Source organism: Felis catus, chromosome D4 (genome assembly GCF_018350175.1).
Source record: "Felis catus isolate Fca126 chromosome D4, F.catus_Fca126_mat1.0, whole genome shotgun sequence".
Taxonomy (NCBI): Eukaryota; Metazoa; Chordata; class Mammalia; order Carnivora; family Felidae; genus Felis; species Felis catus.
Genome location: NC_058380.1, coordinates 84,253,741 through 84,278,204, shown reverse-complemented (window position 1 = coordinate 84,278,204; position 24,464 = coordinate 84,253,741). Strand labels below are relative to the sequence as shown.

The 24,464-nt window shown below is 41.8% G+C and overlaps 1 protein-coding gene across 8 annotated transcripts in view; it reads left to right on the top strand.

The window, feature by feature from the left end:
• MAPKAP1 (MAPK associated protein 1) overlaps positions 1-24,464 on the top strand; it is a 246,002-nt gene that overhangs the window by 137,101 nt on the left and 84,437 nt on the right. For 7 of the 8 annotated variants that reach the window (XM_019816522.3, XM_019816521.3, XM_019816520.3 and 4 more), the window contains one exon: positions 11,367-11,476. In XM_019816522.3, the coding sequence (XP_019672081.2) occupies positions 11,367-11,476 (110 nt within the window). Of the gene's footprint in view, positions 1-11,366; positions 11,477-14,168; positions 15,432-24,464 lie in introns of those variants that run through there. The other variant, XM_019816524.3, reaches the window with a different exon arrangement.

Genomic DNA, 24,464 nt, shown 5'->3' with positions numbered 1-24,464 from the left:
GCATAGCTCCATTACTGTGGTAGGTATGCCACAAGTATTTCTTGAATGGGTAGCTTATTGAATAGATCTCTTTGCTGCTTCTACATTTTTCTTCTTCCCCTCCTTTCAGTTTTCTAACAGAGAGGGGCTGAGTGTGGGTAGACTCTGCCCAGCTTGCTGTTGGGCTAACTTTTGCTGAGTATGGGCAGGGGTGGAGATTGGAGATCTGTAGACTTTCAAATCCGTCCTCTTATGGACAGACATCCTTTAAGAGACAGTGGCAAGACCACAAATTCCTTGAAGGCAGGGTGCCTACAGTCTCAGTTATCTCTATATCCTTAGCAGCCAGCACAGGGCTTCTTAGAGAAGGAATGGATGAATCTTTAGGTGTCTGTGGGCTGCTGGGAGGGACCCTGGCCAGACTTTCTGTCCTGCCTCACTTTTTTTTTTTTTTTTAGCCCACTTGGCCTCTTCTGCAGCCCTGTTCCTGTCTTCTGAATACCGTGAAGTTCCTAGGTTGCCTTCTGGCTTTCAGAGGCCCTCACACCCAACCACGAGGCTCCCATGTGCCATCTTTCGCCCACTCCAAGTGAGGCCGCACAGACTTTGAGCTTAGTTAGCCTGACCTGGGTGCAAGTTTCAGTTTCACAGATGACTTTTGCTGCATGACTGTAGTCTCCGTGTCTTCATCTGTGAAATGAGGGGAATATTAACTACCTGACGATATTGTTGTGAGGAATTTTATTAAATGTAATTTTCTTTCAAAGGAAAACGAATTCTCCTGAAGCCTCAATGTTTGCCCAAATTCGTTTTATTGTAGTGTTAACTTAAATACATATAAATGTAAAACTCTAGCTATAAATTCCGTGTTTTTATGCAACCCAAACACAATTACAAATTTAATGCAAATAAAACTATAACATTAATAAAATACAATTAACAACTTAAATGCAACAGATGATGTTTTGCTGAAATTAAATCACTGATGTTGGATTTAGTGGGTGTTAAATGTTTTACTTGTCAACTTGAGGTTTTTGATTTTCATACGAAACGTTGATTACCGTATTAATATTTGTCCTTTTAAACAATGAGTGTATTTTTAACTACTAGTCCATTATTTTAATGAGCCGGTTGATTTATAGTGCATCCCTTCCCCCAATTTTAAATGTGCTTTACTGGAAATAGTAAAGAACATTTCTGCAAGGATAACCAGTTTATGTCAGTTTGCCCAGGACTTTCTCTGTTTTGAAATTCAGAGTCTATACCCAGTAACCCCCACCCCTCGGCCCCAGGATAATTGATCACCCTACTTTCTGAAGTTGTCGATTGGTCTGTACCTAAATGGGCTCTCTGCCTGATTGATACCTGTACACAGTGTGACTTGGGCACTGCAGGGCATGACTTCTTCAGAGGTCAGCACGCCTGTGCCACAGGGAGAGCCTTGTGCCCACTTCTCCCATCACCACAGTGTTTTTGCCTGCAGCTTGTAGTGATGTCATTTGGCTTTGAGTCTATTAGGATGTTAAATAACTCTAGCTGCTGGAACACACAGCCCCCCAAATCTCACCACCTCATCCAACAAGTTGGCAGACTTTTCCTATACAGGGCCAAGTAGTAAATATTTTAGGCTTGTGGGCCATACCTCTCTGTAACTCACGTCTGCCATAGTAGCAAGAAAGTAGTCATAGACGACAGTACATCAACAAATGGGGGTGGAGTAGGTTTGTTGACCCTGGCTTACTAGTAACTTTATTTCTTGTTCAGATCTGTCTAAGGAGGGTCTGGTTGCCCTCCTGGGTATTTTTCCTCTAAGCAGCGATTTAAGGTTCCTCCAACTGGGTGGAGAATGGGGAACGTGGAAGGCTAGGAGTGGCCCAAATCTCTCTATTTATTGTATAAGTTATTATATATATAATCCATATATAATATTGCTTTTCTAAATATATATCATGTATATGATCCATGTGTGTGTGTGTGTGTGTGTGTGTGTGTGTGTGTGTGTGTGTGTGTATGATTTTCATTAAACTAAAAGCAAAATTTTTAAATTCTGAAACTTAGTCTGTGAATTCATCTGTTAAGCCTGGGGGCCCTTGAACCTCAGGTAAGAAATGTAGCTATGAAGTTAGCTCAGACCCAGTTATGTAGGAAGTGGTACATAGTTGCTATTTTTGTTATTTCAGTCAGAGATTTATCAGGCTGAATAATTCACAGTAAGGTGTGCATGGGGTTTAACTTTTCTTTCGGTTATTTGTTGCATAATGAATACATGTCCATCATAGAAAAATTAGAAAATATGTTTCTTCACACAAAAGAAAATTTAAACTTTCACTTTCTTCCATCAGACAAGATAATCACTTACTAAATTATATAATTATTTATGTTTAGAAAGAGGAACTAATTAACTTAAATGAATCCCTAATTGGCAAAGTGTTCTGTGGAAAAGAATGTGAAGCTGAGTAGCCTCTGATGTTCTTACCAAGTCAGGGCTAGACGAGCCTTTCCCTGCCGGAGCCCTTGGTCAGAGGAGACTCAGGAAATAGAGTTGTTGTCTGGGAAAGGAGCATGGATTATGCTAAAAATTTGCAAATTAGTTGCGTTCTAATGGAAACTCTCTCCTTTTCCAGACAGGCAAGTGGATTTCTAAGATATCCATTGTTCCTGATTGATTTTGGACAGATCAAATGTGCGTGTAAACAGGAGTCCCTGACTTGCTGACTGCTAGCTGCTCTGAGCCTACGCATTGAAGGTGTTTAGGTATCAGGAGTGTAGAAGGAGAGAAGTAGGGGGCAGAAGTATGGGGGAGTATATGGTTGGCCCCCAAAACTAAATAGCTAGAGCTCTGCTGGTGCCTAGTATCCCAGGAAGTACTTCATGCCAGCAGTGACCAAACCAAGGCCTGCTGGGCCCTTAGCCATAGTGGGACAAGGGAGAATGAGATCTTGGAGTGAACAGGGGAGGAGCCTGCTTTGTTCCCCACCCCCCCCACCCCCCCCCAAAGCCCCAGTACCGGGCCAATTCAATCAGAACTCATGGAACTGAATTGAGTTTAAAAGTGGCAGTGGCGCCTGGGTGGCTCGGTCGGTTGAGCGTCCGACTTCGGCTCAGGTCGTGATCTCACGGTTTGTGAGTTTGAGCCCCGCGTCGGGCTCTGTGCTGACAGCTCGGAGCCTGGAGTCTGCTTCGGATTCTGTGTCCGTCTCTCACTGTGCCCCTCCCTCACTCATGCTCTGTCTCTCTCTCAGGAATGAATAAAACTTCTTAAAAAATAAAAATAAAAAAAATGGCAGTGATGATAGCAACTGTGATGGTGTCATTACATGTGTTGACGTTGACATTTCACACTGGGATCCTACTCGGGAAGGGGGAAGAAGGGTTTTAAAAAGGGAAGAAAAGTCCAAACCAATAAAATGGACAGACCCCCTTAATCAGAAGTCAGTAAGAACAATTAAACTTCCCTCCTATACATGTATTGACTTAAAATGTTTGATATATCAGATAGGCATGGGGAAGGAACCTTTCTAGCCAACAGCTACAGAGCAAATAGAATCCAGGTAGGATTTTCCTGTTTGGGAAATGGATCACGGGGTAGTCAGTAGACAGTCTTCCACCAGAAGCTGGGCTGCCTTGGACACTGTAGCCCAGAGGGTTCCCAGAGACTGCTGTGGCTTCTCTCGGCTCCGCATAAAGAGAAAGGTTAGCTGCTTTTTCAGAGGCATGGCCTAGATTCATTGCTCTTTGCCGTACCTGGGCATTTCCAAGGGTTGGTAGTTTTAGTAGACCCTCTTGATGAGATCTCCGCAGTGTACCCAAAGCGACCAGACCTTTTGGAAAAGATAGCATCAGTTTGAAGCCTCTCCTACTCTTATGTGATACTGCTTTGTGGTTTGGAGAGAAAAAACAAAAACAAAAACGAAATGAGCCTTTTTTACACTCACTCAGTTTAGTGCCTCTAGTAGCCATTATCTCATTTATTCCTTATAAGAAACTCATTTTTATAATATATGAGCTGAGGATCAGAGACAGGTAGTTATTTGCTCAAGGTCATACAGTTTGGTAAGGGGCAGAGCTAAATAGGATAAGGGGAAAAGAAAAACCGATGCCTGTATCCTTTGTAACCAGGCCTGACAATATGGGTATAAATTTCCTATTTATTTATTGTTTGCTCGAGTCATAGAGGACCAACTGTGTGTTGTTTCTTTTCATTCTGTTGTATTAGCAAACATTTTCATTGTCCAGATTGTCCTCGTGTATGGAAATGTAACATATGCAGCCTGTTTAATTTTGTATTTGTGAATCTGACTTGATTTCCTTTTTGGCAACAGCTACTGTCTAGAGAACAGAAAAGATTTTTCTTTGTGTCTGTTTAAAGTGACAGAAATATTGGAGCAAGTAATAAAGAGGGAAAGCATTAATTACATACTTCTAAGAATTTAAAGGTCAGACAAGCTAAATATGTATGTTTTGCTCACTGGAATGTCTTGAAATTGTGCCAGGATACGCTTTGTTCCTACAATAAAAGCACACATTTTAGATAGCCATCAACTTACTTCGGTATCCAAAAATTAGACCAGTTTGTTGCTTTAGTTTCTATATATCTTAAAAGTTTAGGGCTCACATTTCTGACATTAATGTGATTTGTTTCATGATCCACCCCCTTTGGCCATGTTTAGTCACTATGTCTCATTTTGATTTCCTCTGTTCTCCCCTCAGCTTATGTTGGAGTCTGTCAGCTGCTGCTATGTACATGTCAGGCTAGTGACTTGTAATGTTTATTAATACAATGTCAGTCTTGCTGTTGAAAAAACTGTGATGCTTCTCAGAAGGTTGCAATAGAACGAAGCGTTTGATTTCCAGATCCTGTCTGCACTGCATGGTGAATACATTCTCAGATGTTATGCAGTTCACTGACCTGACAGTTATGGAACCCCGCCTGGGACCCCATTTCAGCAGGACATATTTGAACAGAAACAGTTTGCAAAACTTTACACACTTAAACTCCTGCCAAGGCAAACTGTTAGCCACTTGAGTTTGTTATAAATACCCAGTGGCAGTGGTTGGAAGTAGCCCACGGTGTGTTTTATATTCTGAACTGAATGTGAATGTCTTTGCGGTTATATAGAGTAGTAAATAATTGAGTTTGATTAGGGAGAGGGACCTCATTATCCCCCACCTGTGCCCAGCTGGAAGGGGAGGGTCGAAATGAAGCCATTAGCTGTCTCTCTTACTGGCATCTCAAAGAGCTCAAATACATCTGTGTCTTATTTTCTTTTCTGGCACAATCAGTCGAGCAAGCTAAGCAGGCATGACCGGATTTGGCAAGTCCCAAGGACTCTGGCAAAGATACACAAGGAGAAGGCGGAGGGCAGTCATTTTGGCTTCTCACTGCCCATTAGTCTAGCGAGTTATGTTTTTGGAAAATGTCTGTTTTGAAAAAGAGTACTTTGTCCAATGTCAAACATCACATACTCGCACAATACGCTTTGATCTTAAAAAAAAAATTTTTGTCAGTGCAAGGGGAAACAAAATGTGGCATTCACACTAGTGTAAACTCTCTTTATGGATAAAGTAATACCCGAAGGGCTTGCTTTAAAGCAGGCATGCTGCAGTTATTACAAGGCTTTCTCTTGCTCATATATTTTCATTTTCTACTTTGAAGTGCTAGAGAATGAACATGCATGGAGTTGGGACCCGTGCAGGCTGGGAGCTGGAGGAGTGTGTCTTCATCACTATTACGGCCTGGTCAGGACTGGAGAATCGAGTGCTCCTCTTGGCAGCCTTTTCCCACTTCCACAAACTGAGACTGTGGCTCAAGAAACCATGACGTTCTTCAAGGGCTTTTAAAAAGGGATCTCGTAGTTCATATGGTTAGTCTAACAGTTGGGACATTTTATAACCAAACTGAATGTCACAGTGGAAGTTGAACCTTTGCCCCAGACTGGTCAGTAGTTCCAATCGGGAGGGTATGCTATCTGGAAGTCACTTCTTCCCCTGAGTCCTCAAGGCTCCCTTCTGGGCTACAGAGAGGTTTAAAACTCAGACTTTGGTGTCTGGCTGCCCTGGGTTCAATTCCTGGGTCATCTATGTAGGTGTGTAGCTCCAGGCAAGTGTCCTAACCTTGCCCAACCTCAATTTCCTCCATTTTAAAATGGGACTGATAATAGCACCTACTTTTTCTGGAAGGATTAAGTGAACGAAGTAAGTGCTCAATAAATGTTCACAGCTGTCATCGTCTCATCATTTATTACTTCCTAAGAAAAGCCCGTAATTATTATGTTAACTGTTGTTTATTAAACATTTATTGTAAACAGGTATTAATGTTAACTACTTTAGAAGTATTAAGCCCTCACAACAATCTTACACTCCTAAGAATTAGCCCTATTTTGTAGATGAGGAAACTGGAAGCTAGAGAGAGTATATCATTTATCCTGGGAAGGCAGAGCTGGACACCAGAGCAGGCTCTACTCTAGACTTGCTGTGTTCTGCCGCCTCTCGGTCACCACCCTTGTTCTTAACAGGGTATAGAGGGAAATGACCACTGTGTTTTGAGACATCTCCATCAAGAAGCTTCTCTGATCCCCTTCCCCTTCCCCAGCTTGGTTAAGTGCCTCTGTGTTTTGGTAGCACTCTGATCTGGCCTGCATCTTTGTGCTTATCACGAAGAACTATAATTCTTTGTTTGTTTCTTTGTCTTTCTCTCCCCTGGACTGTGCTATTTGTGTTAGGGACCACATTGGTGATTTCTGAATCCAAAATTAGGATCTTTAATAGATGAGTGACTTCAGGTAAATTCCCAAATTCTGCCTCCAGCCTCAGATTCCATAAAATGGATACAATAATAGCACCTATTTTAGGATTGAGTGAGTTAATACAGATTTTTAAAGCTTAACATAGCACCTGGCACATAGTAAACGTCTAGTAGATAGTAGTTGCTGCTATTACTATTGTAATTGTTGAATAATATCTTGTACTTGCAGCTCAGAAAGCTCTTAATAAGTCTCATTGAATTTCTCTGCACCACCACCATGGTTTTTGACTTCCATCGTCCCTCTCCAAAGCCAGCGAGTTAAGCTGAGGTGCAATATACCTGCTTCTCTGGTTTACTATCCCAAAAATGAGAGCCTTGAAAACTGAGCCCAGGGTGCTCTTCTGTGAGCTTCAAGAGGGGGTTTGATGCCCAGGCCAGAGATAGTTTGCTTACAGTGCCCCGACTGTTGCCAACATGCCCAGCAAATTGCACGTTTTAATGGCCCCGTGTTACCAATTACAAGCAATGGTTGGTACCCGCTCCCCCAATAAGCAATCTCTGCTGATAGGGTAGGAGAGAGGGGGTAAATGGGGCCTCTTGTCTTGGAGCGGTGATCTGGAATAAGGAGAACACAAGAGAACTGACATTTCTAAGTTCCTTTGCCGTTTGCCAAACTTAGTGCCAGGTGCTTGGCGTGTACTGTCTATTTTATCCTCCCTGACAATTCTGTAGGGAAGTGGCCTCCTCATTTCATGGATGCAGCTGAGGTTCCCACACGTTGAGGCAACATCTTGGTGAACTGTAGAACCAGGATTTGAACCAAAGGGTATTTAACTCCCAGCCCCTGTGTTTTCCTCTCCAGTAAGTTGCCTTCCAACGTGGATTCTGGTTCCAGCTCTGTCCCTGTAAATAGAATCTAAGCTTTTCAGATAAGGACCCTGTGCCCCTCCTTCCTCTCTGTGCCCGTCACCTCTGGTTTAACACTCACGAGAGAAATGCTCGTCCTGTTAGGTTAATGCTGGTATACAAACTTCCCTCTGGTAACTGAGTGGCTTTGCACTGGGACAGAGCTGAATTCCTCAAGTGAGTAATCTCTTTTTGAAATGCCCATACGTTTTTCAGTGGTTACGAGACCTGACAGGACGTAACTTTGAATTGACTGAAGCACTCCTGGCTGCATTTAGTCAGCTCCCCAAAGTGGCGCCTCGTCCTAGACCCAGCCCCGACAGCCCAGGGGGCTTGGAGGGCAGCTGCTTCTGCTCGGTGCCCCCAGAGTGCCCTGCTGTGATGGAAAACAAGCTGTCTGTCCACGAGGGGAGCAGGAAGAAGAGCAGTTTCTGAGCCGAGACTCTGGGTCCGTAGCCCATCTGTCTATCCATCGCCTGTCTGTCCAAAGGCTAGTCACCCCCAGCACGGGTCACACCTCAGGGATTGGAATGCAGGGCCACACGGAAGGGAGGCTGGACTAGCACCCTACCTGCCTGCTGCCAGCCTGTCCCTCGAAATCACTGTCTTCTCAACTGCAGACCCAATGCCCAACATTAAATAAAAATGGCGCTAAAAGATGTATTTCAATAGACTTTTTAGAAAGCCCATAAAAATTCCTGGATATAAAGAAATGAGGCATAAAACCCAGAATGTTTGGAAGTGAAGCTGAAAATTGTGGAAGCAAGTCTCCATATCCATTTATTAAATGGGAGCATAACTTAACAGTTGCACTTAGATGTCTTCTGAGAACCACTTATATTCTGTCCTCTTGTATTCTAGAAGCAGTTTGCCCCCTTAAGTGCTGTAGACTTGAAGCAAGAGCCAAAGCTGGTGTTCGCCTGGAGGGAGAGAAGCGAGTGGTGTGGGAGACTGGCCTGAGGAAGCTTTCATTAGGTCTGGTTGAGTGTGCCGTATGTGGGTCACAACCTCTTTCTCCTTTTAATGTGCACGATTTTACCGAAATGGAGCCCCAGAGTAAGACACCGCGCACTCGTGAAGGCACATTCTGAGCGCCGTGCGTGCCCCTTCCCTTCACTGTTGTTTTCATTTTCCTCTCGTGAACCTTGCTACCCTGGCTTCAGCACGGAGGCTGTAAAGGAAGATGGAGAGCCGAGTTACCTCAGAATGATCACTATCGTTAACATTCACGGGTGGTTCACTTATCATTCCTGACTGCACAGACATGGCAGCCGCTCGGAAGCGTCCGCAGGTGTAGTGCGGTGATACATATTACATTGTGCCACAATGGATTTATGTATTCTGTAACAAAAGAAAAGTGTAATGAAAAAATACAGAAGGTAATCCTTTATTCCTCCACCACACAATTTATCAGTAATGCCTGTGGATGATAAGTGCCAGGGATTTCCTCTGCTTGCTTTAACCTTGTCACCCAGGTACGTTTTGGTAAAATGACAGAAAAATACAGACTAGGGATTTTCCTCTGTTCAAAAATCTTTCCAAAGGACACTTTTAATTTATGGAAGTTAGTCCAAACGCAAGGCTTTCTTTTGAGCTCCTGGTCTGCCTTTGCTACAAAAGATAAACGTATTGGTTTGAAATAATGCTGTCAGCCAGCAGCAGATTAGAAGAGAATGTAAGCAATTTATAAGCGGGCTCCAATCTAAAATAGTTCAGGTGGACCCCAGGTAGATGGAGGTTCATGAGATGTAGCCCAGTACTAGGTTGCACATACCCGAGAACTTGTGTTCCCTTTTAGGCCCCACTCACCCATCGCCCAACATATTGTCACAGATGGAGCGCATACTGACTTCCGAGGAGAGAGCAGGGGAAGACAAGTCTGAACGCAGATGATTGGCGTTTGTTCCAAACACGCACTGGCCTAGCGCCAGAGCAAATACCCCCAAGTTTATAAATGCACCAGGCACTTTACATTTCAGTGCTCTTGCCAAAGTATCACTTACTGCATCGCTCCCTAAATATAGTTTTAAAAAAAAGAGCTATTTCTTATTTTGCTTTGATCAGTAAAATAAACTTTTAAAGATTGTTCTGGGATGGGGTCCAGCTTCTGAGGTAAAGAATGGCTGGAGCTCAGGCATGATTCAGTAACAGAGTGTTCAGTAAAATTAGCTTGACAGTTCTCAGGCCTGCTGTTCAATAGCAAGAAACTTGACCAAGTTAAAATGGATGATCGTGCTGGCTAGACCAGCGTCGGCTTTTGCTTTTTAACAAATGGAATGTCAAGGATTAAACAGCAAGCCTTATGGAGAGGAGGGGTGTGGAGATGTCTTTGTATTAGGGAAGCAAATTGGGTCCTTGGTTTTGAGATCAGCCCCCAGCCCCTGTGGATAGCCGGCCACCTGGTTGGGTCGAAGCTAGGTTTAAGGGCCCCTTCCCAGCCTGTCCTACCATTGGGAAGCCTTTCCGTGGCTTAGCTTGGGGCTTGGCTTTTCTTTCAGATGTCTTGTCAATATGAAGTTCTGCCATGTTTTTTGGCCGTGTGTTCTCCTTTGAGATTCTTATGAGGAAATGGGAATGCCACCAAACTCCTTGTGGTAATTCCCACCTTCCATAGTTGGAAACTTGGGTCCCATTTGTTAGATGAGCATCTTGGAATTGGCCTGTTTTGTCCTGGTGCCCGAGCATAGTGAGTAGTATTTGTGATACTTGTTACTGCAATTAACAGTCTTAGTGAAGTTGTACCTCACCCAGGGATGGGCTTCTTTTTTTAGGGTACTTACTCCCTACCAGTTTTTTCCTGTCTAGATGAACCACTCCCTCCAAGTTTAACTGGCTAGAAGTTTACAAGTAGTGTTCGTATTTTTTGTGTAATTATTTATGCTTCATTTCATATTTTGTTTGACCTTATGGGATTGAGTAGATTAAAACATTCCTACTGAAGTATACATAAACTGTATGGGCTTTTTTTTTTTTTTTTCTGAATGTTTATTTTTGAGAGAGAGAGACAGAGAGAGGGCAGGGGGAGGGGCAGAGAGAGGGGGAACAGAGGATCTGAAGCAGGCCTGCGCTGACAGCCCGACTGTGGGGCTCAAACTCATGAACTGTGAGATCATGACCTGAGCTGAAATCCGATGCTTAACCGACTTTGCCACCCAGGTGCCCACAAACTGTGTGTTTAAAATTTATTTATTTATGTACTTACTAGCCAGTTAGGAAGAGCCTTTTTTTCTCCTTTTTCTAAATTGCTTTGGGCTATCATATTTTCCCCTCTACACTCCAACCCTCCTCACCCCATGAAGTTTTTTCCTCTAGGGCTCCGTGATGTGATGGTGGGATCTGCCTGCAGTGACACCTGCTGACACAAGCCAAGTTTATTGTCAGTCCTTGTGCAGGATTTGGCTTGGGAGCCAACGTGAGCCAGCCCACGGCACTAGTGACCCACACAGGCCAATTAGAGTCAGTTTGAGATGAATTAGGAAAACCTTCCCTAACTCTGACCTTTCTTTCACTTGGAACTGCTCATACTAAACTGCTTCTCTCTGTCTCTCTCTGTCTCTGTCTCTCTCTCTCTCTCTCTCTCTCTCTCTCATTGGAAGTAAGTTCGTTTAGTCTATTTTTAAATAATTGGCACTCTGAGGTATACTTAGTATAAAACCTTGCTAAACATAGTGAAGACTGCAGTAGCATTCCTCTGGTTGAATGTTGGTGATGATTTTGTATTTGTCTTTTCCTACAGAAATGCTGCTCATGGATTCTCCCTTATTCAGGTGGACAACACAAAGGTCACCATGAAAGAAATCTTGCTTAAGGCAGTGAAACGAAGAAAAGGATCCCAGAAAGTTTCAGGTGAGACCCAGGAAATAGACTGTTAGAAGTGCTTGGTGTGTGTGTGTGTGCCTGCGTGTGTGCATGATACCTGGCTAGATTGTTTGAGAGATCGTTGCTTGAAGGTTTGGTTAGCAGGTCTACAGCTTTTTTTCAGCTGCCTCGGGGCCCAAGGAAGGGGTTGGGTCAGTGGCATATGTGAGAAGAATGTGTTCATATTGACTATGGAAGTTCCATCATTAATAATTTGTGATAGATGAAGACAAAGCTATTTGAGCTATTAGTTGGTGTAAAGCTGTCTTGAAAACCAAATCCTAAATTTGAAGTGCTGCTTTTCATTTCGTGTTTTCACTTAATTTTCCATGGGGGAAACTTTCAGTTGCTCGTGTTTGGGGTATGGAATAAAAGAATAACAGTTTTCATTTTTGCCAAATGAGGGCACCTGTAAAAAGATTTTCTTAAAGATAAATCACTTGATGTGCACAAATACCTGTTAATCTTTAATTCCTCATTACCCAACTTTGTACAGAAAATCAGCTTATGGTATTAGCTACAGTATTTAAAGGATATGAGGGAAAAAATATTATCAGTATTGAGGAATAATTATTTTGAGAAATAGCTCAAAGATTTGTCATACCACAGACAACGTTAATATAAATCAACCTATATATGACATGTCAGATATCATAGCTTTATAAATAAATGAGACTTCTTAAACACCTTTGGCTTCATCTTTTGGAGAAGAAAAAAAGCATTACTCAGGTTGAAGAAAATAGTTTTGTGTTCTTTTTAAGGGGAGGCATATAATCTGTTCCAGATTTAATTAGCTATCTTCAGATGAAAGCTGAAGTTTTAATAAAAGTTAGAAGAGATAACACAGTGAAGGACACGGATGAGCTGTCTCAAGGCCATATTCCAGGGGAACGATAAGAGCTGTAAAAAATGGCAGAGGAGAGCAATTGAATGGAGCAATGAAAATCTGATTCTCATAAAAAAGAGAGAGAGAGAGAGATGCTGGTAGGGGCGGTTGTAGATGAGACCTGCTAGCGTCTGCAAGCAATTTGGATGCTTGCCAGGAGTCATTGTTCACCCTCGGCTGTGGCGGCTCTGTCCAGATGTGCCAACCGCACGTTTCGGCTTTTGCCAGCTGACTGCGCCGTTTGATAACCAGCTCTCTGGATGCCCATCACTGGCCGCAGAGATAGAATTAAATGATGATGATCTTCCCACAAGTTGGGAGAGGAAACAATGCATATAAATCTTGATTTCATCTCAGCATGAGAAGTCTTTATCCATCATCACTCATAATGAACAAGTCGTTAGCTGGGATGAATGGTGTTCTGGTTTTTCCAAACACCTCTTTTGTTCATTTTTTGGGTGACTTTTATCCATTGCATGGGGGTCAAACCTCTTTACATTTAAGGGATGATTGAAGAGGCATAGCCTCTCCTTCCCAGGGGCAAGCAGATATTTTGGGGTTCTAGGTACCAATCTAATAGCATTTCAACAGCTTCAGATATTTAAAGATATTCAATCGGCATTCATCTTCCTTTAGGATCCTGTTTTTTCCTCTTGTTTTGTCCCTAAATTGTTTTATATAATAGTGCATTTTGCGGCACATTCATTATATTCAAAGATAAGCATTATTTCAGGTTGTCCAAGGGGAGGTGAAACCAGCTTTTTAAACCTTCTTAATAGAAATTCTGCTGTTGCAGATTTTTTTAGACCATGAAACCTCTGTGAACTTAGATGCAGCTGAACCAGTGTCTTTCCCTCTGTCTCCAGCTATCTCTCTCCAATTGTATACCTATTTATCTGTGTCCATCTCCAGCAACCGCGTTTATCACACACACATTTATTTATGTTCACCTACGTGTACACATCCCTGCCATTCCATCTGAGACTTGCCGTATCCAAAACACAGTGATCTGCATTATTTATTCCTTTTCAGACTAGAGAAGTCATTTGAAATTGATGTATTTACATAAATTACTGTCCATTTTCTTAATCCAAAAAGCTCTATAAAATGAGAAGCTCTTTCTATTGCTTTATGAAGTCTGGTCTCATGAAATAGAAGGATCTTCAGTTTGGCAAAGATGCTTATTTAAGGTTAGCTTGGTAAAGGTGGTATATTTTGTGGTTTTGAACTTTTGTATTCTGGCGTGGACTTGTTTTGGAAGGTAATTAATGAAAAGAGGAAAATCCTCTTGTCATAGACAGAAACACAGTATGTTTCCCTAAAAAAAAAAAAAAGTATGTTAGTGTTCACAGTTGGCTGTGAAATACTTAACACCCGTTATGACACATGAACTTATCATGAACTCAAGAACTTGGTGGCAAGAGATGCCAGGCTAGAGACATTCGTCCTGCACTTCCTGAGTGTCTACCGCAGTGACCTGCACAGTCTTTGCAAGAAGGGGCCTGCCTCGCCCCACGTCCAGGACAGAAATGGAGTGCCCTCTCTTCAAGAGCTTTTGCCTGAGTGAGTGCAGAACAGCACTTGTCTCTTGGCTGCTCTCATTTAACTGAAGTGAGAGGCAAGAAATGCCACTTGAGATGAAACAACACGTGCCATGCGAGGCGAGGGTCCTCACTACTTGTTCGTTAGAGGTTAGTTGCACTAGAACAAGATTTCAGAAATCCTTTTGCAGGCTGACAGTGAACTTCTGGTGCTTATCCACAAACCTCTAACTTCTCCCCTCTTTTTTTCCAGACTGCCCGTACAACTCCCCATTTCAAGATAATAATAAATTGAGAACTTGAACTATTTTATTATTAAACCCAGATGTGGGCTTAATGACTGTTCTAATGTTTAAATACTCTGTTGCTCTTCCTTCTGGCACTCCCTCCCCAATTTTCGTTTGTAAAAAATCAGAAGGTGGCAGGTATGTGAGCAAAAGAATTCTTCTTTGTTTAGCCAGATAGCTTTGTCATCGGAAACCCTTAGGGTTTTAAAGTATTTTTGCTTTGTATGGATAGAATATCATTACAGGCACTTGTAACTGATCTAGAATTTTGACTTGCATTATTTGTAATTATTTCATCGTCATAACTATTTATGAACACTGCAGGGTTTTTCTATTAATATTCATGTACTGAACTATAGTAATCTTTTCGCAGTGTGTTCCAGTCAGTTCTCTGCTAAGGCCCTTTTTTTTTTTTTTTAACCCATCTTTAAATGTCTCTTTTAAAGTTTCTCTGCAGCTTTTCATTTTATTACTGACCCACTTGACATTTGAAAGCTACCTGCACTGGCAGAAGGTCCCCACTGTGTAAGAAAATTATAAATGGAGAATTGGGTTTTAGAAGAATTAGCTGAAACCTCTTTACTAATTTTTACAGTTGGGTGGGTGTGTTTTTGACATAATGAAGAGTAGCCTGCCAGGTCCCTTGATTTAGCTAGTAAAATACACTAACCCGTTTTTTTAGTGACTAAAGCCCTTAATCCATCAAGTTCTCCTTTAGTCAGGTTCACCCTCACAGTTCGTGACCTTCTGAGATTCTTAGTATTTTGTTGTTGTTTAAAAATTCTATTACCACCAACCTTCACTAGCCTTTTGAAACAGTGTTGGGTGTGGCAGGGACACTTAAGAAATGGAGACAGATAGAATTTCAATTTTACATTGACACAGAAATATAGTTAACTCTCGATCTATAAAAGAAGGCTTCCTTTGAAGTGGGATTTTCCAGGCAGAGTAGTTTTCTGCGTGGCTCTGGTTCAGTATTTGTTGTCATTTTGAAATGGAGGTATTTTTCTTTATCATCTATTGAAAAATTGAACCAGAAGCATTTTAACTTTTTCTTACCCCTATTCATTCTTGCCTTTTGAAACGAAAGACCAATTTTTATTAGCCTGAAAATCCTTTTGCAAAGTTCTTACGGTATTATTAATAAAACTTGTGACATTCATTTTTGTTTTTCCCTAATAAAATGTTACCCAGATTTTGAAAAATAAATGTTAGCTTTGTCAAGTGAACTCTCTCTTACCATCTCTGTTTAGAGTCACAGACCACATTGTTGCTTGCTAATGTACTGTGTTTTCACAAGACACCCAGAACGTCATTAGTGATATGGTCTAGTCTAGGACGCCTCCACATCATTCCTAAATTACTGCTAAGTGCAGAGGGGGAGAGAACAGCTACCACGGGGTGCAGGGTTCTGATCAGAAAGACGGCTAATGATGACATCACTGGATTCTCGAGTTTTATATTAAAGGTTCATATAAAATTTTTGTAAACTTTGATCCAGAACGTATTTGTAGCTGTGTTGTACATTTCACTCCTCATGTGTTCTCAGGTATCAGACCTGTGCTAGGTGCAGGGAGGTAGTGGGAGAAAGATTCACAAGGCCCTTGCTGAGGAGGAACTTACATCCTTACATCCTAGACGGAGGGTAAATAGGAGGGGCTGAGAGAGAATAAGATGCAGTGTATAGGATGGTCAGGGAACTCCGCCCTGAGAAATTGACATTTAAATTGTGACCTTCACATTTAAGCTGTGAAGAGTTGGGGAGGGCCATTCAAAGCAGTGGCTATTAAAGGCTTACTGTATTTTAATATAAAAAGAACATTTCAGATTACTTTGTAGTTAATTTACTTACCTCTCTTCCTCCTACCCACTGTTGAAAAAAGAAATGTAGTAAAATTGACCCTTGAATTGTGCCTTGTGTTAAGTCCCCACATCTTACCCACTAGCAGCTTGGATTTACCTCTAGAATATATCCTGAGCGTTTTCAGTCCTTTCCATCTCCACTGGAGAAGTTCAGATCACCGTGACTTCACCTGGACTGTTGAGAAACAGGTTTCCTGGTTTTCCTGCCTCTGCTCTTGGCCACCTCCAGTCTGTTGTCTACACAGCAGCCAGAGAGATCTTCTAAAGTGTAAATCTGATCATATCTGCTCCACATCCTTCGGTGACTCTCAGTTGCATTCAGAATAAAATCCAAACTTCTAACTACTATGAAATACTCCAAGGCCCAAAGAGGGGAAGGTACATTCAGAGAATATGAGCACAAAGAAAGAAAAGAACTGGAAAGACATGCAGAATTGACAGTTGCAATACGAAAGAGGAATGTAGACAGACCAGGCGGAGAATCTGAGAAGCCAGGGTGGGCATTTGGAGCCTGTAACCTAAAGTTGTCTGTCAGGAGAGGAGTTGGTCTTTCCCCAAGATGTGGTTCCAGTGGGGTAAGAGCTGATTTATTGAGTGCCTTTGTGTACTTACACGTATTATCTCATTTAATCTGCAGACAGCACTAGAAGGTAGATTTTATTGCGGCTGTCGTACAGATGAGACGTTACGAGTGTGTGTGTGTGTGTGTGTGTGTGTGTGTGTGTGTGTGTGTGTGTTGGGGTGCATGTTAGAATTAAGGAACTGTGAGGACAGTTGTGTGTAATCACATACTTACCTCTCAGAGCCTCCCCTTCCTCTAAAAGAAGTTAAAGTTACCCAAATTTCCACAGTAAGTAAATGGCAGAATCTAAATTGGAGCCCAGGCTTTTTTGACCTCAAAGCCCATACTCTTTTTATTGTACCATGTTGCTTATTAGAACCCTAATGGGAGAACAAATTTAAAATTCTGTAAACAGAAATGTTCATTGATTCTAAAATCTAAATGCACTAGGGAAGTGCAGCATTTAGAGGAACCCTGTGGTGAATCTGGATATAAAGCCAGGAATTCTTTTTGTAATTGCACAGTTTGTCTGTATTGGTGTCAGTTTTAATGTTTTATGTCTGGCTTTCTTAAAGCAACATACACCTGTCCTGAGCTGCCCTATGCAAAAGAGAAGCCCATATGTTTTAGAAGAAGAGGGATTTCTAACACTCTACTATTCCTGAAATGTTCTCCAAAGACTAAAATAAAAAATCTTCTAGCTGTAGAGTTGAAAAGAATCTTACTTCATGTGTAATTGTAAAGGTGGAAAATCCAGTAACCTTTCTTCTGTGAAAGTAGTTTGCGAGCCAGAGATACAGACATGTGGTTTCCTTATGCTGTAGCTCTGTCTTTTCTTTAAAAAAAGAAGTCAAGGTAAATAGGACTGCTTAAATGTTCTTGGTCAAAAAGACAGTAATTTCTGTGGAAAACTGCACCTTCTCAAGAAATAATAAATAATCATGCTGATGCCACTCAGGCATGGGGGCCGGATAAGAAATAAAGACCTGATACTTGGTATCCAGTGCCCCAGTGGGAATATGATAGCGCAAATTAGGGCTGCTAAGGTGTTTAAATGTATAACTCAGAAATGCCCCGGGCAAGAAGCTCCAAGTTAAATATTCTTCCTTCCCTCTTCTCTCTGCCTGTTTATCTTGCTGTTTCTTCCCACCTGAGCCTCCCCTTGTCTGGAGTGCTCTGAGGCTCCTGATGGATCTTCTTGAGAATAGAGCAGAGCATGTTAAAGATGGCATTGCAGTCAACTATTTTATCTAGGAAGCCTGGAAATTTAGAGAATTTATGTCCGGCAAAAATCTTTGGGAACCACTTGAGAGACCCAATTATTTTAGAAGGGTGTTATGAGCTCTTGCAACCGCCACATCAGAAAAACCCGAAATACATCATTCGCCAAAACTACATTTGACCAGCGTTTACTCTTCCTGCTGGTCGCTAATCTTTCAGAAGTTCCTTTTCCATCACAAAATCTATTCATTCACTCCATCTGGGGCAGTCACCAACGTGGATTAGATTAAAGCAAAAGCCGAATGAAAGAGAAAAGACATATACCTCTGACAGGCTGTGTGGTGCTGCAGGAGACACACATTTTGGAGTCAGAGGAACGACCTTTCTCTGGGCCACTAGGGACTAATTCTAGAGCATCACTAATTTAATAATAGCTTTTGAGGGAAAAAAAGAAAGAAATACTACATTAGGTGTACATATTGGTTATGCCGTGGCCTGATTTTAGAAATGTTCAAAAGTGGGAGGGGAATACATCTTAGAATTAAGAACTGTGGTAGCTGAATGCATAACCCTGTGCTTACTCTCTGAGCTGTGCTTTGATGTGGGAGAGGTTGAGGGAAGAGGCACGCAGGGCACCGTGGGAAGGGGCAAGTGTTCTCAAGCTCTGTGTGGCTCTGACATACCCTGTTGACTTAAACAGTCATGTCCATTGCTGCCTGCTCTGGGCCAGCACTGTGCTAGAATCAGGTGGAAACCCAGTGAGAAATCAGACTCAGAAAAGGGGGCAATAAAATACGGTAAATTCTCAAGTAGAAGTACATAAGCTACTAAAGCAGCATAGATAAGGGAGTACTTAAAACTACTTGGTGAGGCAGGGGGCTGAGAAAAGATGCTCTGGAGTAAATGATTTGACATTTTTTTTGGAGATTAATTAGAATTTTGCTAAATGGGTAAGTAAGAGGAAGGACATTCCAGGCAGAGATGTTTTGAGATAGAGTAACAAACCATAGATATCCCAAATTACTGGAGCAAGAACAGGGCAGAGGATAAGCTGCAGAAGCCAGGCAGGGGCCAGATCTGATCGGGCAAGGCCTGATGTACTGGAAACCCGAAGAGCCGCGTTCATTTATTACGACCTTATTTATTATGCTTATTATGCAGCAGACATTATGGAGGCACTTAGGAAATTGTTGAAGCCAAGAAGTGGTCCTTACCTTCAAGGAGCTTACTGTGTAGTTGGGGAGACAGACAGGCAGTTTTAATACCATGCATGTGGTAATTGGAAATCAGTATAGGGGCCTGGGTACACGCATCGAGGGATGGGTGCCCTCGTCCAGTCTTAGAGAGTCAGGGAGAACTGTCCTGAGCAGATCCTCCAGGTGAGAGCTGAAGATGGCGGAAAAGATGGTGGCCAGATAAAGAGGGCTGGGAAAGAGCATTCAGGCTGAAGGAATGAAGTGAGAGAGTTTGATGCCTTCGGGAAATCACAACGTAACTCAGTATAATAAAGCAGTAGAGTAGGAGTTAGGAGGGTGGGGCGTGGTGAGGTTGAACTGGTCATTTGGGCGTAGGTCGTGTTTGTAAACCATGCTGAATTTGAACTTTTTTCTGTGGCAGAGGGGAACCATTGAAAGGACAGTGATAGAGTCAGAATTTCTTTTAGAAAGCACACCGTCTGCCTGATAAAAATCGATGAGAGGACATAAAACAGGAGGCAGAGACACTGGTGAGAAGCTTTTGAGGACTCTGTCCAACAGCTGATGAGCCCTGACTTAAGGCATGGAGAGAAGCGAATGGAGCTCAGTTCAGGAAGTGGAGGGAGGGACACCTTAGTAAAGCCTGATGTCTTTCATTTGAGCTAAGTGCACGCTTTGGGGAGAATTGAAATACCCTGGAGCCGCTTCCGGTTCTGGTGTTCATATGAAAACTAGGTGTTGGTAAAAGATAGGCTTTAAAGATTTCTTTTTAATAAAATTAAATGCTTGTTGGAAGAAAATCAAACATTTAGGAAGTGTGTGAAGTAAAAAGTCTGTGAGGGTTTCCTCTGACTTTATTTGATATGAACCTTGTTTTTTTGGTTTTTTTTGTTTTTAGTCAATTCCCATACAGATACACATACGGGCTCTAAGTTTCATGTGGGCAGGACCCTGTTTTCCAGTTTTGAGGTTTTTTAAATCACTATACACCTAACATCTAACAGAGTGTCAAATGGAAGAAACTCAACAAATGTTTGTTAAATGAACTCATGAAGAATATATCCACATAACAGTTTTAAAAAATGATACCATATAATGTTATATGATTTTGCACTTGTTTTTCACTATCACGTCATAAGCACTCTATTAGAGTGACCCCTGCAGTTTTAGCTTTCTAGCTAAATTTATGTAACTTAGATTTCTGTTGTTGGACATTTAGATCATTTCCAAATTTTTAGTTTAACATGTAAACGTACAGTGAACAATTTTGTATGAATATTCGTTGCATGTTTGTGGTAGATGTTAAACATGGGATTACTCGTCAGAGGTTCACTTACTTCAAATGTTGAGAAAAACAAATTGCCTTTTAAAAAATTTATACCCATTCTCTGACACTCCTAAGAATCTATGAGACCACCTCTTTCCCCACCCCCTTACTAACACTGATGTTATCAATCTTTCATTTTTGCCGAACTGATGGCTAGCAGTTAATATCTCATTTGAATTTGTATTTCTGGGTTTTTAGTGTAAAGTTAAGCATTTTAAAAATGTTTTTATTAGCCATTTATCTTTCTAAAAGATAGTTTTTAAGGCAGTTGTTTTAGTGAAAAGAAAGATTGAGAAGTCTAATTTCACAAAACTATTTTTAAGAAGTATCCTTTAGTTTAAAATACACTTCAACCCACCACCCCCTTTCCTGCTCCAGCAGGTGTGTACACACACACACACACACACACACACACACACACACACACACACACACACCCCAGTATGTAGAGAAAAGGCATACATCCAGTCCAGACCATTTTACTTTGTTTGCCTTCTGACCCTTCATTCACCAGCAAAGCTTTTGTTCATGTGTTTGGAGAAAGTTAGCTGGTAATTCACTAGATTCCAGTTCACCTCATTTAGGACCTTATGTTGCCTGCTTTGTCACAGAACTATTTGAAAAAACAGATTTTCTCTTAAATAGTTTATTTAAGTCTGGTATGTGTATATAGTACTTAGAAGATACACCGTAATCTGGAAATCAGAAATGTAGACAAAAAAGTTGTCACCCCTTAACAGGTTTATTTTGGGGAGGCACATCTAAGGACACGTCTGGCAGCATTATGAACAGCACTGGCACCAAGGGCAACTGTAGGGGGTTAATGGGGACCCTGCATCATTCCTTGCCATGTGCCTGGTGAGTTAACTCCTAGAAGTTTCTGGGAATGGCAGCAAGTGGGGAAAAGGCTGCAACCAACAATCAGTGTCACAAAGTGGGGATGACTAATTTGCTGAGGAGACCGTTGAGACAGATGTTTAATTAGCTGAAGTCAGAGTGGATAAATTGGGAGAGGACTGCCTATGCAGAGAGACGCCTCGTTCCCTCATCTCTCATTACCTGGTTGGGTTTTAGTTTTTGTCCTTACTGTCTCTTTTTGAAGACGACAGCCTCAGACTCAGGGGAACTGGGAGGGGAGTAGGAGAGAAAGTACCCTTGGTACATCTACTGAACACTTACTGTATTTTTGTATTTAACCCTTACAAAGACCTTGTGAAATGGGCATTATCTATTTTTTATGGTTAAGAAAACAGGCTGTGTATTGTGTATATGTGTGTGCATTCTTGTGTGGGTTGCTCGTGACTGACATAGGTGAGATTTGGACCTGTACCCCTTGATTTTTAAGCCCAGTGTTTTCCTCTGTACAACAGCTTCCCCACTTACAATGTAATGCAAATGAAAGAACTTTCTGGAATAAAAGTAAGCTGTATATTGACAGGAGCTGGTGTCGGACAGGTGTATGTACGCATTTGTTGGAACTGTCACGTGGCACTCATAAAATCTGTGCATATCATTGTATGAAAATTTTACCTAAAAGTACAAAGAGAATCTCAAACAAATATTGGACACCAGTTAAGGTTCTGCTCACTGAATGTACTGATGTCTGCTCTTTGAAATGCATTAAAAAAAAAAAAGATGCATTGGTGGTAGATATGTGATAAAGCAAATGTAGTAAAATGCCAATGGTAGGATCTAGGATCAATTTTTCTGTAGTTTAAAAATGTTCATAGAAACTCGGAAAGAGCTCATAAAAATTAAAAGTATATAATTTAGATTCTGCTTATATTAATTAAATTTCTGAAGTTACAGATAGATGTCTTTGTGGCATAGAAAGCACTGATCTTTACTTCCTATAGGATATTTTATCTTTCATTACCTCATGTATGAAATGACATCTTTGAGATTACAGTTTCTTCCGTGGGCCTGTGGTTTTCAGCAGCATATAGAATTGTGAATATGATTGTTGTTACCACTTACTGAATATTAAAAATAGGCCAGGCAGTCTGCCAAACACTTTTAAATGATCTCATTTAATTCTTAAAACAACTATTTGAATTGGTTGGTATTTTTGTTTTATAAAAGAGAAAACTAGGGGCACCTGGGTGGCTCATTCGGTTAAACGTCTAACTCTTGATCTTGGCTCAGGTCATGATCTCACAGTTTGTGAGATTGAGCCCCACGTCAAGCTCTGTGCTGACAGTGCGGAGCCTGCTTAGGATTCTCTCTCTCCCTCTCTCTCTTTACCCCTCCCCTGCTCGTGTTCTCTCTCTCTCTCTCTCTCTCTCTCTCTCTTTCTCTCTTTCAAAATAAATAAACTTTTAAAAAGAGAGAGAGAGAGAGAGAGAGAACTAAAGCTCAGAGAATCTGTAAGACTTGTCCAGGGTCACACAGCTAGTAAGTTGGAGAACTGGGATTCAAACCCAAAGATATGATGTCAAAGCTTGTATTCCTTTTTTTAAAATTTTTTAGTTAGTTTTTTTAATGTTTGTTTATCTTTGAGAGAGAAAGAGCATGAATGGGGAAGGGGCAGAAAGAGAAGGGGACAGAGGATCTGAAGCAGGCTCTGCACTGACAGTGGTAAGCTCAGTGTGGGGCTCAAACTCACAAACTGCGAGATCATGACCTGAGCCGAAGTTGCACACTCAACCGACTGAGCCACCCAGGCACACCTCCCTTTTTTTTCTTTTTAATGTTTATTTATTTTTTGAGAGAGAATGCACAAGCAGGGGACAGGCAGAGTGAGAAGGACAGAGGATCCGAAGCAGACTGCGCTGACAGCTTTGGTGCTGACATCCCCAAGCCCAATGCGGAGCTCAAACTCACGAACATCAAGATCAAGACCTGAGCCAAAGTCAGATGCTCAACTGATTGAGCCACCCAGGTGCCTCCAAAGTTTGTATTCCTAACTGCTAGGCTCTACTTCCTCCCACTGGCTAAGGTCCCAGGGTTCACACGTCAGTGGAGGCAGGTTCACTTTTCTCCCTAGAGAGACCAAGTGCACCTTCTTCATGTGGACGTGGCAGCGTGATTCAGTGGAAAGAGTACAGGCTTTGGACCCAAAGCAGCCCGAGTCTCCACCCTGGCTGTGCCCTTCGGTCCAGTCTAACCTTGTGCAAGGTTAGACAAGTCATCAAACCTTTGTCACCTCGGTTATCTTTTCTGTCAACGGGGTAATAATACCTACCTGGCAGGGCTGCTGTTTTGACTAGTTGCATAGAAAACAGTTGATAGCAAGTGTTCACTGGATGTCAACTGCCTTTGTCCCTATTGCTACTACCACACCAGGCACATCATAAAATCTGGCTTTTTAGGTTTTGATTTACTTCCTTTTCTACCCATATGACTTGGCCTTTGCCTGCAGCTTTTGTTTGCAATGAATGAAGTCTACAGAAAGCTTATACCAGTGATAGAACCAGACTTTGAATTGTGTTTGGATATGGATCTGCTGGAAACACCCTGTATTTTGAACAAGTAGAAAGCTAGATCCAGAGAGCAAGTTGTAATGATTTTTGACTAACAAGAAAACCCAGATCAGGCATGTAGGGGGTCCTAATGGTCACAAGGCTCATTTGTCAAGTAGCTTACATCAGCAAATTTAATTTGCTACAACAAAGAGTCTAGAGAGAAAGGGAACAAATTACAGTTACCTGTAACAAACAGTTTACAGGTGATTATAAAAAGCCTTTGTAAGAACAGCCGAAGAGTTCACAGAGCCTGTTGCTTCTTCCAAGAAAACGTTTAAAAGAGGAAATATGATGAAACACCAGAATGATTTTTGAGGAATGATTCTAGAAGTTACATAGAGGTCTAGAGTGCTGTGTCTGCCCCCTACAGCCTCAGTCAAGAGTCTTTGTCTCCCCCAGAGGAAACAGAAGGTCCCTTTCTTTAGGCGGGCCATTCATGTATTTATCCTGTTAGTAGCCGTAAGGAGAACTCTTCGTCTGCCGAGGTTGAGTTGAGCCACTTGCAGTGAAAAATCATCGCTTTATATGGGCTACGTCCCCACAGAAGACCGCTTTCAGACCAGCCCAGAGACCTGATACCCCCAGCTTCTATCTCACTGCTTTTAGAGGCCTGACACTAGAGCTGGTCT